Source organism: Vombatus ursinus, unplaced genomic scaffold (genome assembly GCF_900497805.2).
Source record: "Vombatus ursinus unplaced genomic scaffold, bare-nosed wombat genome assembly UNPS02000749.1, whole genome shotgun sequence".
Classification (NCBI taxonomy): Eukaryota; Metazoa; Chordata; class Mammalia; order Diprotodontia; family Vombatidae; genus Vombatus; species Vombatus ursinus.
In genome coordinates this window covers 10919855-10934867 of record NW_020940527.1, presented here as the reverse complement: position 1 = coordinate 10934867, position 15013 = coordinate 10919855, and the positions used below count along the sequence as shown (strand labels likewise).

The following is a 15013-nucleotide window of genomic DNA, read 5'->3' as shown; positions in this document are numbered from 1 at the left end:
GTGTGTGTGTGTGTGTGTGTGTGTGTGTGTGTGTGTGTGTGTGTGTGTGGTGTTTTGTTTTGTTTTTTTAGGCAATTGGGGTTAAGTGACTTACCTAAGATCATACAGCTAGTAAGTATCAAGTGTTTGGTCTGAGGTCATTTTGAACTCAGGTCCACCTGACTTCAGGGTCAGTGCTCAATCCACTGCACCACCTAGCTGCCCCCAGTAGTAACACTGGAAAACTTTCTTGACTGAGCTGAGGGAAGGTAAGTGAGATGCCATGACATCCCAGAAGACTTCTTCCTCTTCCAGAAATGCCCAAGGACCGGGACTGCTGGGCAGACAAAGCCAACCCAACCTGAGAGGGGGAGGATGGGCAACCGTCTTCCAGTGAGGACCCGATGAGCTAACAATCCAATAACGGCAAAAGCTCTTTCAAGCAAGCTTTAAACAAAGGGGGTAAACCACAGAGACAGCCTTGGGCAGCGCCATCCAGCCCCAATACCTGCTCTCTAAGATGCGGGAAGTGTGGGCGAACATGGTAAAGGAACACAGATCGAGAGCCAGAAGAGATATTAAAGGTCATCTAGTCAAAGTGCCTCATTTTACTGAGGAGGAAACAGCGGCCCGGAGAAGTCAGTGTAGACGTCAAAAAGGAAAGATAGCCAGCGTTTCAGGGAGCTTACACTGGAAATTTTATGTGACCGCGCCTGTCACGGGGATATCTGGTAGGAAGTGTCTCCTGCTTTTTGCCTGAGGAAGTTAGCAACTGAGAGTACCTCGAGTCACAGATTTTGAGCTGGAAGGGACCTCTGAGGTCACGAAGTCCAACACTTTCACTTTACTGATGCAGAAATTGAGGCCTAGAGAGATTTAGGCACTTGCCTAAAGTCACCAGGGAGTGAGAAGCAGAGGCTGCAGGTCCTCTAGGACCTTGTGCTTTCCATCAAAGTCTGGCTTCCCTTCACTACTCTTATCCCTAAATGAAGAATTAGCAGAGAGATGTCAAGGCGTCCAGCTGACCCATGGTGGTGGGGTTTGTTTCCTGCAGTGCATACCATGGATGAATCAGTCTGAGTGGAGGAGACAGGGGGATACAGATTCTGATTATATGAGAAAAGGGCCCCTCCTGGCCCCAGACTCTGATTAGAAACAATTTCCTTTCAGTAAGGTGCATACCCAAAGTCCTCTGGTTCATCCTTGCATCTCTATCTACCCTCCAGTGGGAATGATCCAAACTGTGGTGACCCCTTGGCATAATTTAAATATCTGAGGAATTATTACTCTATTCCACTCCCAAGCCAAATGCAGAACTGAATTTTCTGTAGCCTTCACTCTGTATGGTGGCCTAGAAACAGAACTAACCCAGAAATGAAGGAAGCCCCAAACACCGAACCAAGTCTCCTTCATCCACTCAGATCTTCTCCCAAGGGGAAAAATCACACAGAGAACAAAAGAACTCAAAGAAGCTGAGAAAGACAGTCCAGCACATCAAAAGTAACTTTAAAAGCTTGTTAACTGGCACTGGATGAAGAGCCAGAAAGCTGGGGTTCGGGGCCCCATTGGGCCATTTCCTAGCAATGTGACCATGGGCAAATGACTTTCTCTGGGGCTAGTTTCCTCATCTATGAAGTGTGTGTGTGTGTGTGTGTGTGTTTGTGTGAGTGAGAGAGAGAGAGAGAGAAGAGAAAAGAGAGAGACAGAGAGAGAAAAGAAGAGAAAAGAGAGAGAGGAAGAGAAAAGACAGAGAGAAAGAGAGAGAGAGAGAGCTCCCCAACTGGCCTGGGGATCAAGAGAGATAAGGGGCATAACAACCCTTCAAGAGCTGGACATAAAGCTAATAGGATTGGCGTCTATTTATACAATGCCATATTACTCACAAAGTACTTTTTTCAAGACATCTGAGAAAGGGTATACTTCCAGATACACTAAACTCAAAACCAGTAGTAACACTGGAAAACTTTCTTGACTGAGCTGAGGGAAGGTAAGTGAGATGCCATGACATCCCAGAAGACTTCTTCCTCTTCCAGAAATGCCCAAGGACGGGGACTGCTGGGCAGAGAAAGCCAACCCAACCTGAGAGGGGGAGGAGGGGCAACCGTCTCCCAATGAGGACCCGATGAGCTAACAATCTAATAACGGCAAAAGCTCTTTCAAGCAAGCTTTAAACAAATGACTGCCATGGTGCTGATGAGGAAACTGAGGCCTATAGTTACACAGTAAGTGGCTGAACTGGGACTAAAAGCCAGATTATAAACCACAGGATTTAGAGTTAAAAGGGATCATCTAGTCTTATCTTTTCATTTTATTTTGCCACAAAGAAAACTGAGGCCATGGGAAGTTACAGACCTTGCCCAAAGACGTAAATGTCAGGGTTGCAACTCAAGTGCAATGCTTTTTCTACTTTTCCATCCTGCGTTCTTACTCTAAGTGTAAAGCAGCATGATGATGACGATAATGTTTCTTTTACTCCAAGACTATTGCATGTACCACCCTCACCCACCAGCCAATCTCTGCCTCCCTTCCCTTATCCCCCTATGGAAGCAAGAAATGGTCTGAGTCACACTGACCTGGAAACATTTCTGACTATGGATAGAGCTAAAGTATGATAAGCTGGCCATTCTTGTCTTTCCTCTTGGCTTTCTCCTTCCTGGTCATGCCCAGGCTCCTTTCTCACCTAGTCCCCAGATTGATGCCCTCCAACTCCTTAGTAACTACACACACCTTGATGAAAGAAAGCTCCATATTTGTAGAGGTGTGTTGTCATCTAAAGTAAGAAACAGGAGATCAGCCCTTAGAGTCATCTAGATCTGTTTTTTTTTTTTTTTAAAGTTAGGCCCAGAAAGTGAGAGTGACTTACCCAGAGTCACATGATAATTTACAGGTAGAATCATGACCAGAGCCTACAACTGCCAGGGACTGATATGACTGTCGTTGTTCCAAATGAAAGGGCGGAAGGTGGAGATTTCTTCCTGCTTGAGGGGAAATTGTTTCCTTGAGGGTTTCGGTGAACCCCGTGGGTTGTTTTTGCTGAGTCCTGGAAGATGAGTCTGGGCAGTTTTCCCTGGAGGCTAAATCCCTCCTCTTGCTTAACGAACAAACGAAGGCAATGAAGTCATAGCTGCTGCTATGGTGGAGGAGATCAACAGTATCTGGCTTTTTGTTTGTGCCGTTTCTAGCTTTTCTCTCTCTTTTACCATGTCATGCCTTCTTCCTACGATGTAGGCTAGCAATTAAAAGCAATTTTCAGCAGAAAACATTACTCTTCTCCCAGACAGCTAATACAAACTGGTGCCAATTCAGCCCTGGGGCTGAATTAACCCCACCCCTGCCCCTCTTTTTTCCATCCCCAAACCCAAGCCCTACCTGCTTCTGTTTGGTCTGCAGGCCCTGCCATCTCTTGCTCCTGTCCGTCTCACAGCTGTTCTGGGCCACCCGATATCTCTCGGGCAGAACAGGAGGTGGAGGTCACCCCACAGATCAGGTCTGTTTGTCTCTCGCACACCCTGAGCACACACCACACACAGCTCAGCGCAGGACACAGCTCCGTTCCCCCTCTCCCTAAGAGTTTAGCTGGCACCGTTCAAGAGTCTTCAGGCGTGTGAACTCCTTGTTATGTGAACTGAACTCTGCAGAGCCCTGAAGGAGGGCCAGGCTGTCTTCCAAACCGGTTTGTCCATCCCTTACCCTGGCCAAATGTTGGGGCAGCTGGACAGGATAGCACAGGCTCATAGAAGACTGTCAAACGGGTTGGATTTCTCTCTCTCTCTCTCTCTCTCCCTCCCTCTCTTCTACCCAGTGTTTCTCTGTTTCTGTCTCTCCCTCACCCCTAAGAGTTTTAAGAAAATCATAGCCCCATTCTCCATCCAACCAAGAGAACTTCTCTTGCTCATTTCAAAATTTCCCCTTGGCTATCTGTCTGATAATTATTAAAAAACATTGCCCTACTCACAACTAGTAGGCTGTATATTTCTATCCAAAGGAGACTACTTAGAACAATAGCCACTTTAACCTTATAACACGAATAGAGGGCTAGCCTGGGAGTCAGGAAGCCCTGGATTCAAATTTTGCCTCTGACTCAGGTTGGCTCTGTGATCCTGGACAAATCATGTAACCTTTTAGGACCCTAGGTGTCTCTTCTAAGACCATAAGCTGCAAAGTAGGTCCTAACTGGCATTGATAAAGAAAGGGTATTTCTATAGGTCCAATCTGAAAAACCCTCAAACTAAACAATAACAAATACCTTGCAAGTTCTTCCATTTCATTCTCCTCTGACTTGGGGGTAAGGGGCGGGGTGATGGTTTGGTATGAGAAAGGTTTAAGGAGGAGATCAGCAGGTATGGTAAACCTCTCCTATCAGTGGAAAATGTGATGGAATTTTGGTATGCATAGGAACATAAGAATTTTAAAGCTGGAAGAAGCCTTAAGAGATAGGTCATCTGCCTGGAGGAGTGGAGGAGATAGAATACATTGGCAAGTGTAGGTACAATAAAAACAAATGCTATCCAATACAAATTTTTTAGATCCTTTAGTTGAACACTCATTTTACAGATGAAGAAACTGAGGTTCAGAAAAGTTAAGGTATTTAAGAGGTCCCCCAGCAAGTGGTAGAATAGAGACAAGGCTCCTGGGACTCCATGCACTTTATTCTGACATTAGTTAGCACTGGTTCTTTCCCATATAAGACTGGCGCTGCTCACTCACCTCTGTCCCTCTCAGGGGCCAGGTGGGACCAGAAAACATTACTCTTCTCCCAGACAGCTAATACAAACTGGTGCCCAACAGACTGTCAGGGAAGGAGGCAGCTCCTGACCTTGGCTTTCCTGGGCCCAGATTCCAGATGCAGGGGCAGTAGACAGGGACGCATCACAGATGCTTGGAATGAGAACAGCCACACCCCAGCGACGGGGTGGAATAAGGTCAACTGTATTGCTATTGATTCCCCAATGCCCTCTTTTTGGGTGGCTTTTTTATTTTTTACCAGACTAAGAGCCTGCCTGACAGCCAAAATCCTCCCCACCGAACAACGGGAGCTATTCAGGCCAGACGCCACAAGAGCCTGGCTCCCCAGCCTTCATCCAAGTGAATTTTGGCTCTGAAGCTGGTGTTTTATATTCTGCACGTACAGTACTTCCTTGGGGCTAAATACCTATTGCCAACCGCTCTTTCTTGAGGAGCTGGAGGGGGGTAAAGAAGGTTTATAAGGGAATCAATTTCTTCCCTGGGTAATTTACTTTTTTCTGAGGTCTCACAGCCAGCCTGGTTCAGTTCAGTTAAATGAATCCTCCTCCTAACAGTAGAGGGAAAAAAAGAAGGGAGGGAAGAGGGGTAGGACCTCATTTAACCAACAACCGAAGGGAGGCTGGATCCCCTCGATGAAGTCTCAGTTCAAACCCTCCCCTTCATACTGAAAAATCCACAAGCTGCTTTTCTGAATACTTGAAACCTTGGGGTCTGGATGGGAGGACCCTGGTTTCAAGCTGGATGCTAAGATGACACATTTCATGCCTGTTCCTCAGTGGTTGGTGGGCAGCAATCCTAGCCCAAGCGTCCTTGCCATCTGAGCCCTGGCCCTTCCTATGTGGGCACAGTCCTCCAAGCTGCTTCTTCCTCTGGATCAAGGGAGGTCAGCCAGTCTCCTAACTCCCCAAACCACTCTCACTGGGTCCTCTAGCCATGTGCCGAGGGCCAATCCTAGACAATACTGTGACTAAATGAGCATTCCTCTCTCCACACCAGGGTCTGTATAGTCTCGCTCTCAGAGGAACGGCAATCAATTTTTGCTAACCTTAGTGAATGATGCCTTAAAATGTTGCCTATCTCTCAAGGGTCTCTGTGTTCTAGTAGGGGAGACCCAGAGAAGCTCTCCAAGATGAGAAGAAATGAGTCTAATGGTATCGGTGACTATTATTCTCTCATCAGGGGCTATGATAAGAGGTAGGAAACATTTCTGGAGACAAGAAATCAGCCTATCCAGGCAGCCACCTACTCTGTCTATGTCTAAAGGTCTTTCTCTTTGTCCCTTTCTGGAGGCATGTAAGGAATTTCAGCTTTGGCTGAGGACAGAGCTAGCATCCACTCTTCTGAAATGGGCATCTGTCCTCTCAGGAGTCTGGCTTTAGTGGACTTTTATCATAAAGGCTCTATGGATACAAGGTCCCTAAACTGAGTGAACAGAATGGAGGGGGGGTAGGGAGGGGAGAGGAAAGTGTGGAAGAGGAGCTTTCCTAGCCCATGGTCTCCTATTTCAAGAAGTAAGACAGGTACAATTACAAAAATATTTGAAGAACATTTTTTTTTTTTTTTTGATGGTGACAAAGAACTGAAGGTAAAGTGAGTGGTCATTGATCAGGGAACGGCTGAACAGATTACGGTATATGAATATGACAGAATATTACTGCAGCTAGGTGGCGCCATAGTGCATAGAGCACCAGGCCTGGGGAGAGTCATCTTCATGAATTCAAATCTGATTGAGTTCAAATCCAGCCTTAAGACATTTACTAGCTGTATGATTCTGGGCAAGTCACTTAACCCTGTTTGCCTCAGTTTCCTCATCTGTAAAGTGAGCTGGAGAAGGAAATGGCAACCCCCTCCAGTGTCTTTGCCAAGAAAACCCCAAATGGGGTCAGAAAGAGTCAGACAAGACTGAACAACAACTGAAAAAGAAATGATGAATATGAAGAATTTGGAAAAACTCATGAAGATTATTGTGAACTTAGAAGGCAATGCGGTGCAATGAAAAGAGAAGTGGATTTGGAGTCAAAAGGACCTGAGTTCAAATCCTCACTCTCCCTACTGCCTGGGTGATCTTGAGCAAGTTAGTACCTCTCTGAGCCTCAGTTCCTTCACCAGTAAAATTGGGAAATTGGATAATGTGATATGTAAAGTCCTACGGTTTGATACAGAGTGAAATAAGAACCTAGAAAACAGTCCACATGATGACTGCAGTGATGGAAAGTATCCTTGAAAGAAATCATAACTCTGATCATTACAATGACCAATTTTGATTTCTGAAGACTGGAAGTGAAGCATACCTCCCTCCTTCAGACAGACAGGTGGTGTACCACCGGTGCAGAAGGAGGCATGCACTCATACATAGTCAATGTGCTGATTTGTTTTGATTAACTAAACTTTTCTTGTAACAAGTTGTAATGGGAGAAAGCGAAAGGGACAATGGTGTAAAAATAAAAAAATCAGTAAAAAAAAACCACCAAGAAACCTCTGAGTGCTAATATAAATAGCCCCCTGCCCCCAAATCCTACCCATTTGATTTAGGGCTTTGTGTCCATAAAGATGGAGTCTGTTAAAGCTGGGCTTCTGAGAAGGCAGCTGCCTATCTCAAGGAGTGGATGATAGCTCTACCCTCAGCCAAGGGTGACATTCCTTACAGGTTTATGGAAAGGGTCAAAGATGCTTTAGACCACTAGACATAGACAGAGTAGGTGGTTGCCTGGATTGGCTGATTCTCTTGTCCCCCAAAATACGTTTTCTACCTCCTATCCTAGTCCCTGTGGGGAGAAACTACAGAGAAGCCTGCAGAGGCAGTCTGCGTTAAGTGTGTCCACAGCGCGGCAGAGTCTGAGACCTCATGCTGCTGCTGCCCCATCCCATTCAGCTGCTGTTTCCATTTGCACCTTGCTAGCCCATGGGCTTCCCAGCCAGGGGGATGCGTGCCAGGCCAGCCGGCAGGTGGTGGAGTCAGCAGGCAGGGCCCGCAGCTTGAGTTTGGTCTCCACCGCTTCCAAGCCCAGGAGGCAGAGACTTTGGGAGTTGTTTCCTGTGCTCTTTAGCCAAACCAGAATGCTAACTCTGGCAATGAGCAGGAAACCTGAGATGCACAGAGAGATGCGGTCTGATCTGTCAAAAGCGTGAGCCTGGGAAGCAGGTTTGTGATCTACTTCTGCCCGCCTCTCCTAATTCGCTGTGTGCCTTGAGGTAGGTCCCTTCACTGCTCCTGGTCTGTGATCCCTTGTATCACAAATGAAGAGATGGATCAGATGTGACACCTCTGAATTTTAATTTCTGTCCTGCACCGAGGGGACACAGGTCAAGGGAAATAATCACAAACAGCTAGAAACACTGCAAACTTAAAAAAGGATGCCTATGCTGTTACTGCTGGTTTTATTACTGTCCAGATACATTCACTGAGCAAGAAGAGGCACTTAGCCTCCCGGTAAAAATGCCTGCTTCATATTTCAGGACTTAGCAAAAGGAACCCACAAGACTCACCTAAAATTCCCATGGAAACAACTTCTCCCTTAGCAGAAAGAAATTTCCATCCCTGTTAGTGACCAGTTATAGAGAAAATACACAAAGACATAGAAATTAATAGCTATGAGCTGAAGGTCAACAGACCTAGGGGGCAAATCACTCTCCATCTCTGGGACTCAGTTTCTTCCGTCTGTAAAATAAAACCAGGTAAATCCAAGGGCCAACCACTTGTTTTCACTTGTACTCAAAATTCACGCTGTATGTATCACTGGGTGTATTGTTACTGAGACGGACCTGGGAGGGCATGAAGTTCAAGATGGAGAATGAGGAAGAGAACCAGAGACTGACAAGGAAGAAAGAGGCCAAGAGGAAAGACCAGTATTGCTAGCTGACTAGGCTTCCGTCCATCTGTAGAGTTTTCAGGTCAGCATGACTCAGACCAGCTCTGATTCCTCAGAATCAGGAAGAAGAGGCAGACAGTGACCACTGGCTGAAGATTGGTGTCTATTCTGCAAGAGTGGGGCACTGAAGAAAAAGAGTGTTTCCAGGTACTCAGGCCAGTGCTACTATGACAACCCCACTCAGTCCCCACCATCAGAATGGGCAAATAAGGAAGGGTCCTTCCTGTCCCTCCAAATTATCCTGGAGCTTCTATATTCTCACCCTTCTGTTGGTGGTCCTACTGTGATTACTATCCAATCACCTCCAAGTTTCTCATCTCCATCTATGGTGCTTTACCACATATCCAAATGATGGGAGAGTGTTTCATCTATTGATTCTGTTCTGGGCTGCACATGGATATATATCTGCCATCAGCACTGTGGCCACACAGACTTCAATCTTGGAGTGTCCCTGAGTCCTGCTAGCAGTAAGGATGAGGAGTCATCTGGCTAGTACTGATCTCTCTCCTTTCTGACCCTCCAAAAGTATGCACTGCACATTCTGATAGGCGATTACATTTCAGTTGACCTTATTTTTCGTTATGTTGTTCCTGCTGTTCATTTTTTGAAGGGTATGCTATTGTTTGATGAATGTTAGCTTTGCCTTTCTGACAACATCTTTTCATATAATAATAGATTCTTAAAGATCATATAATTAATGCTCTCTTGTACCAGTGTGTACCGGTAAAGGTTTAACAACTGGCTCTCTGGAGAAAACAAAGAACCATGTATGCAGGATACATTTTTAAGTTTATTTTTTTTTACAAGATTTATTAGAACATCTGTCATATTGGACAAACTCTTAAGGAGTCTGAACAGTAAGCTATTGGCTAGATTATAAGAATCTAAGCTAGATTATAAGAATCTAAGCCCATTTTTAAGTTTAATGTGCATGATTGACATTTTTTCTGTTCGTCCTTGTATCTAAACAATCAATAAAGCAAAACAATCAAGCTCTGGTTTGTAGTGTTTGCCAGCATCTGAAGTGTAAATATTCACACTGAAAATTTAACAATCAGCTCTCATGAGCCAGTTCCAGATGGCTCCAGCACAACCCTGCTTGTATCCCTCAGGCACTTAGCAAAGAGCTCCATAAATACCCATAGACTTGAACTGGTGGCTTTAAATACAAGGCTGAGTTTCACTACTCCCACATGGGCTCTACTCTCCCTGAGAGATATTCAATATTTATCTTTAGCATCTAGTGAATCCTCTAACCTATTTTTATTAAGTACAAGTGGGCCCAACTCTAGGAAAACCAGACATAAAACAATCTGAATTCATAAAACAGATCAAGTTTGATAGGTAAATGAGATTTGTTTTTTTCTTTTTGAGAGGGAAGATCATTCATATCATAAAAAGATTTTTTTGCAAGATCAAATGATTACCCACAGGATTCCTTTAAATACCAAACCTCCTTAGTGCATTCAATAAAAGTCAATTTACATATAACCTTTCCCAGGAACACGTATGTGACATAAAGTAAGGCCTACCTATATGTCCTATATACGTTTTTTTTAATCTACATCAATACATCGTGTCTCAAAGCATAACCTCCCCCAGGGTACAGGAACCGTGTTTATGTCAGTGAGCTCTCCATCAATGGTGTTATTCAAGCAGAGGTAAAATTAAACCACCTATCAGCAATGGTGCAGAAGGGATTCCTGCACTCGGAGGAAAGTGGGACTAAATTATTTTTAAGATCCCTCACCAACTCTGAGATTCTATAATTCATTCTCTCAGAATGATGCTGGGACCAAACAAGTAATTAATTCTTTTTTTATGACACTGAAAATCCCCAAGTAACACGTTCTATCTTCGCCTGGCATTCGAATCCCTTCAGAATGTGGCTCTAATTTACCTCTCTAGTCTTCTCACTCACATTGTAGCATGAAACAAAACCTCTCCACCAACGAGGCTGGGCCCCTCAGTATCCCTGTTTCTCAGCCAAACAATATCCTACATGTTTCTACCTCAGGGCTTTTGCTCAAGCCTCACCCATAATTCTTTTTTTCTCCTCTGTCCATACAAGCCCCAGCTCCTCCATGAAGCTTTCTGTGACTTTCCAGCCATGTGATATCAAACTGCTCTGATTTCCTACATCACTAATTATCTCTACTATTAATTTGGTAGGAGAAGAAGGAGAAGGAGGAGGAGGAGAAGGAGGAGAAGAAAAAGAAAGAGGAGGAGGAGGAGAAGAAGAAGGAGAAGAAGAAGAAGAAAGAGGAGAAGGAGAAGGAGAAGAAGAGAGGAAAAAAGACAGAGAAACAAGTGGCTATGGGAGGGTGGGGTTCTGAGTCCCAAAACCGAAGACAGCAAAGGCACAGAAACAGGAGAAGGCAGAATAGGAACAAGAAGGAGAAGTGTCCAATTTGGCTGGCATGTGGAGTATGGGAAAGGAAGTCATAGGAGATAAGGATGGATAGGTGAATTGATACTGGACTGGAGGGCCTTGATGCTAGAGCCTATATTGGAGGCTTGGAGTATAGTAGAGAGAGTGCCAGGCTTGAATTCTAGAAAACCTAGCTTAAAGTACTGGGCCTGGAGTCAGGAAGATCTTCCCTCAGACACTTACTAACTGTATGACGCTGGGCAAGTCGCTTAAGCTCTCTCTGCCTCAGCTCTTCAGCTGTAAAATGGTGATGATGATGATGATGATGATGATGATGATGATGATAGCATCTAGACACAGCATTGTTAGGATCAAATGATATGTTTGTAAAGTGCTTAGCAGTGCCTGGTACATGGCAGGCCCTTAAAAAATGCTTTCATTTCCTTCTTCCTTTGACATACCATAAAGGTGCGATAATGAGTACGCCACTCAATCTTTCTTGGCCTTTTTCTCATCTGTAAAATGGGAAATTACAGGTCATAGAACAAGAAGGAAACTGAGTGGTCATCTTCTCCAAGGCCTTCATTTTAAAAGAGAAGGAAACTGAGGCCCAGAGAAAGGAAGTGACAAAGATCATATCGATAGTGAGAAGCAGAGCCAAGATGTGCACTGCACTCGGGTCCTGGGATTTCAAATCGAATGTTCCTTTTACTACACCAGCAACCTCCAATGTGGTCCAGGGACTCCCCCACCCCTGGAGTCCTTGAGGTCAAAATTATTTTGATAATATTAGAATGTTTTAATTTCTAACATAGCAAATATTTAGAGCTAAATCCCACAAAAACAAAAGTTCTTTGAGGAAAGGGGGTGCTCAATCATTTTTCAGAGTGCAAAGGGGTCCTGAGACACAAAAGTTTTTGGGCCACTGGACTAGACCATCCAAGCTCTTTCAATTTCATAGGGCTCTTGAGAGCATCAAATGAGATAATGGCTATAAAGGCATTTTGCCACACTATCCAATACAAGTTACAATATATACATTCACATACATTCACCTACAGGTATCCCAAAAGTCTGAGTGCAGTTTTCTGTTCCACCTTAAAACTATAGGCTGACCTTAAAACGGCACTAAGACAAACCTCCATGCTGTAAATTTAGATCCTAAAATATTTTTGAGAACTCGATCAATAAAACTGCATTGGTACAGGAGTATTCTCACACATTGAACCCCTTGGACTACCATCATTGGGATATGGCATAAGTCTGTTACAATCTAGGAACAAATTTTTATGTAATTGGCCATGCCAAATACTCATAATCTCCAATCTGTGGGACAAAAAAAAAACCCCTCTCAAAACGGTGAGATTTAAATAAGAAATCGGATCATGTGTAAAAAGGGTAGGAACAGATGATACCCATTGTCCTGTCTGTTAACTGGAGAGACTGTCCCAGAGATGCTTTCAGTAAACCCCTAGAGAGCCGATATCCTAGCACTTTCATTCAACTATAAAAAGTAGTAGTTATTTTTAGCCACCTGGGGAACATTTCACAGAACACGGAATATCCAAAGATAACAGCAGGATAGCGACTTGTCCAACAACCATTTCTATCTGAGTTCCACTAAATGAGAATACAAGGATGGTTTTTAACTCAATAAATTAAAATTAAATGAATAATTAAATGGATAATTTAATAAAAACAGCTAAATTAATATTAAATAAAATAATTTAATGATATGCTTAATAAAAATTAGTTAAATTAGCATAATAATAACACTAGTTATTATTAACCTGAGATTAGATACTGAGTGAGCTGAGCAGGTGTGGATTTCCAATGAGCCTATTATTTGCAGAGACCAACAGGTCTCAAAATAAAATCCTGTCCTGGGCCCAAGCCCAGATGCCAACCTTCAACAATCCTCAGTGCATTTCCAAATTGTCTATGAAATGCCTTCTTGCGCACCAGAATCAAATATTCCCATGACCAGAAGGAGAAATCAGGTCCTTTCAGTTGTGAACTTTTCATATAGATTTTTATTTTTATTATTATTATTTTTTGTTGAAGCTATTGGGGTTAAGTGACTTGCCCAGAGTCACACAGCTAGGAAATGTGTCTGAGGCCGGATTTGAACTCAGGTCCTCATGACTTCAGGGCTGGTGCTCTATCCACTGCGCCACCTAGCTGCCCCCGTATAGACTTTTAAAAGGTGGTCATATCACCCTGGGACATTAGTAAAAATCACACTTGGGCTTGCTTCCCTTCAATGTTGGGCAAGATGGGCAAGAAACCATCTTGTGACTTCCATTTGGTTAAATCCAGATGTGTACTTGGGGCTCAGTCCTGTGCTCAGTAATATGTAGGATACATAAGAAGGAGAAGAATGTTCCCTGCCCTCAGGAAGCTTAAGGTTCCCATGGGGAAACCAAAACAGCATCCATGCACCAATCAGAGAACAGCACAACAAAGTTTGCAATTAAAGGTCAAGATGAATGAAACAGAAGATGACGGCTGTAGAGATGAAGAGAAGAAGGATGAGTGCCAGCTGCAGGCGTCAGAGAAGACTTTCTCAAAGAGAAAGTAAGCTCCCTGAGGGCAGGAGCTGGTTTTTGTTTTCCTCTTGTAGGAAGACTGCCTTGCACCCAGGAAGCACTTCATAAACGTTTGGCGAATGAATGGATAAGTTGGACAGAGTTGGAAGATGCCATACTAGGAAAGATCTCAGCTAAATAATCTCAGATCTTCACAGAAAAGAACATTACACAGCCTGCCATGGAAATACACTCCAATGTCTACCAGCCTATTCCTTCCCCACCTCAGAAGAATGGTTCAGAGAGATATGGAGCAAGGAAGGAGTCCTTTTCTCTATAGATCTCCATGAGGAGAATCTGAGAAAGAATCAACCTAAGCCACATTTAGCTCTATGGAGAGCAAGAGCTCACACTTCTATGATACTTTAAGATTTATAAAGTGCTATCTTAGAAGGTAAACAGCGCAAACAATATTTGCCTCTTTTTTCCAGATTATGTAACTTGCCCTTAGTGGCACAGCTAATGCTCAACCAGGTGATTTGAACCAGGACTTCTAATTCCAAGCCTAGTATTCTTTCCACTTTACCCTGTTAATTTTCTTGACTCTACAGTTAATGAATGTTCTGAAAATGTATGTCTTCAGTGCTATAAGGAGCAAAGCCAAGTCAGGTCAAGTGGGAGATAAAGAGAAGTGTGGGGTGGGTAGGAAGAGCGGGAACATGGGAGTCTTCTGCAATCCTTTTCTATTTCAGAGACAGTTGTTCTTCCAGGCAGCAGAGAGACAGTGATTAGAAGACCATCATTTGTTTAGGTCTCTGCAGTGTTTAATCACCATGTGTGGCTTCACAGGAAACCGACTTTCAACTTTGTGTTTCTGATGGAGTATGTAAAAAATTAACACGACACAAGGCAGGCAAGCATGGCATCGGGAGAAACACTGGATTTGGAAGCCAGGGGACCTGGGTAAAACTCCAGCCTCTCTCACTTACACTTAACCTCCTTGGCCTCAGTTTCCTCATTTGTAAAATGAAGGGGTTGGACTAAATTGCCTGTGAGGCCCCCTCTAGCTCTAACTCTATGATCTGACAAAAAGGGGATAGCAAAGGCAGCACTGGCTGGTGACTCATGGCTGGAGAACCAGCTGGGAAAACATGGCGGCCTGGGAGGGTCCAGGTGCAACTGGGAAACTGCTGGGAGCGTGGGAACCCAACTTGAGCTATTCCAGGTGATTCCATTCATGCTTGTTTACCCCAGATTCTGTCTTTCCTTCTTGGATATTTGCATTACTTTGGAAAATCTTTCTAAAGCCTGGCTCTCATCATAACACTCAAGAACTGTAAGGGCTGAGTTCTGCCTGCTCAATCACATTGAAACACTTCCCTGGGCTTCCCACATTCTCATATTTTGGCCCCATACTACCTCTCCAAACAGCACTTTCTGCTGTAACTATACTGCCCCCTCCCACTGTTTGTTTCTCTCTCTCTCTCTCTCTCTCTCTCTCTCTCTCTCTCTCTCTCTCT

General features: G+C 44.1%; 1 protein-coding gene across 7 annotated transcripts in view; it reads right to left on the bottom strand.

The window, feature by feature from the left end:
* Window positions 1-15013, bottom strand: part of ZMIZ1 (zinc finger MIZ-type containing 1) — a 439562-nt gene that overhangs the window by 85760 nt on the left and 338789 nt on the right. Inside the window, exon 1 of one of the 7 annotated variants that reach the window (XM_027858987.1) lies at window positions 3349-3512. The exons of the other annotated variants lie outside the window; for them this stretch is intronic. Coding sequence (XP_027714788.1) covers window positions 3349-3379 — 31 coding nt within the window. The 5' untranslated portion in view covers window positions 3380-3512. Of the gene's footprint in view, window positions 1-3348; window positions 3513-15013 lie in introns of those variants that run through there. 7 annotated transcript variants of the gene reach the window in all.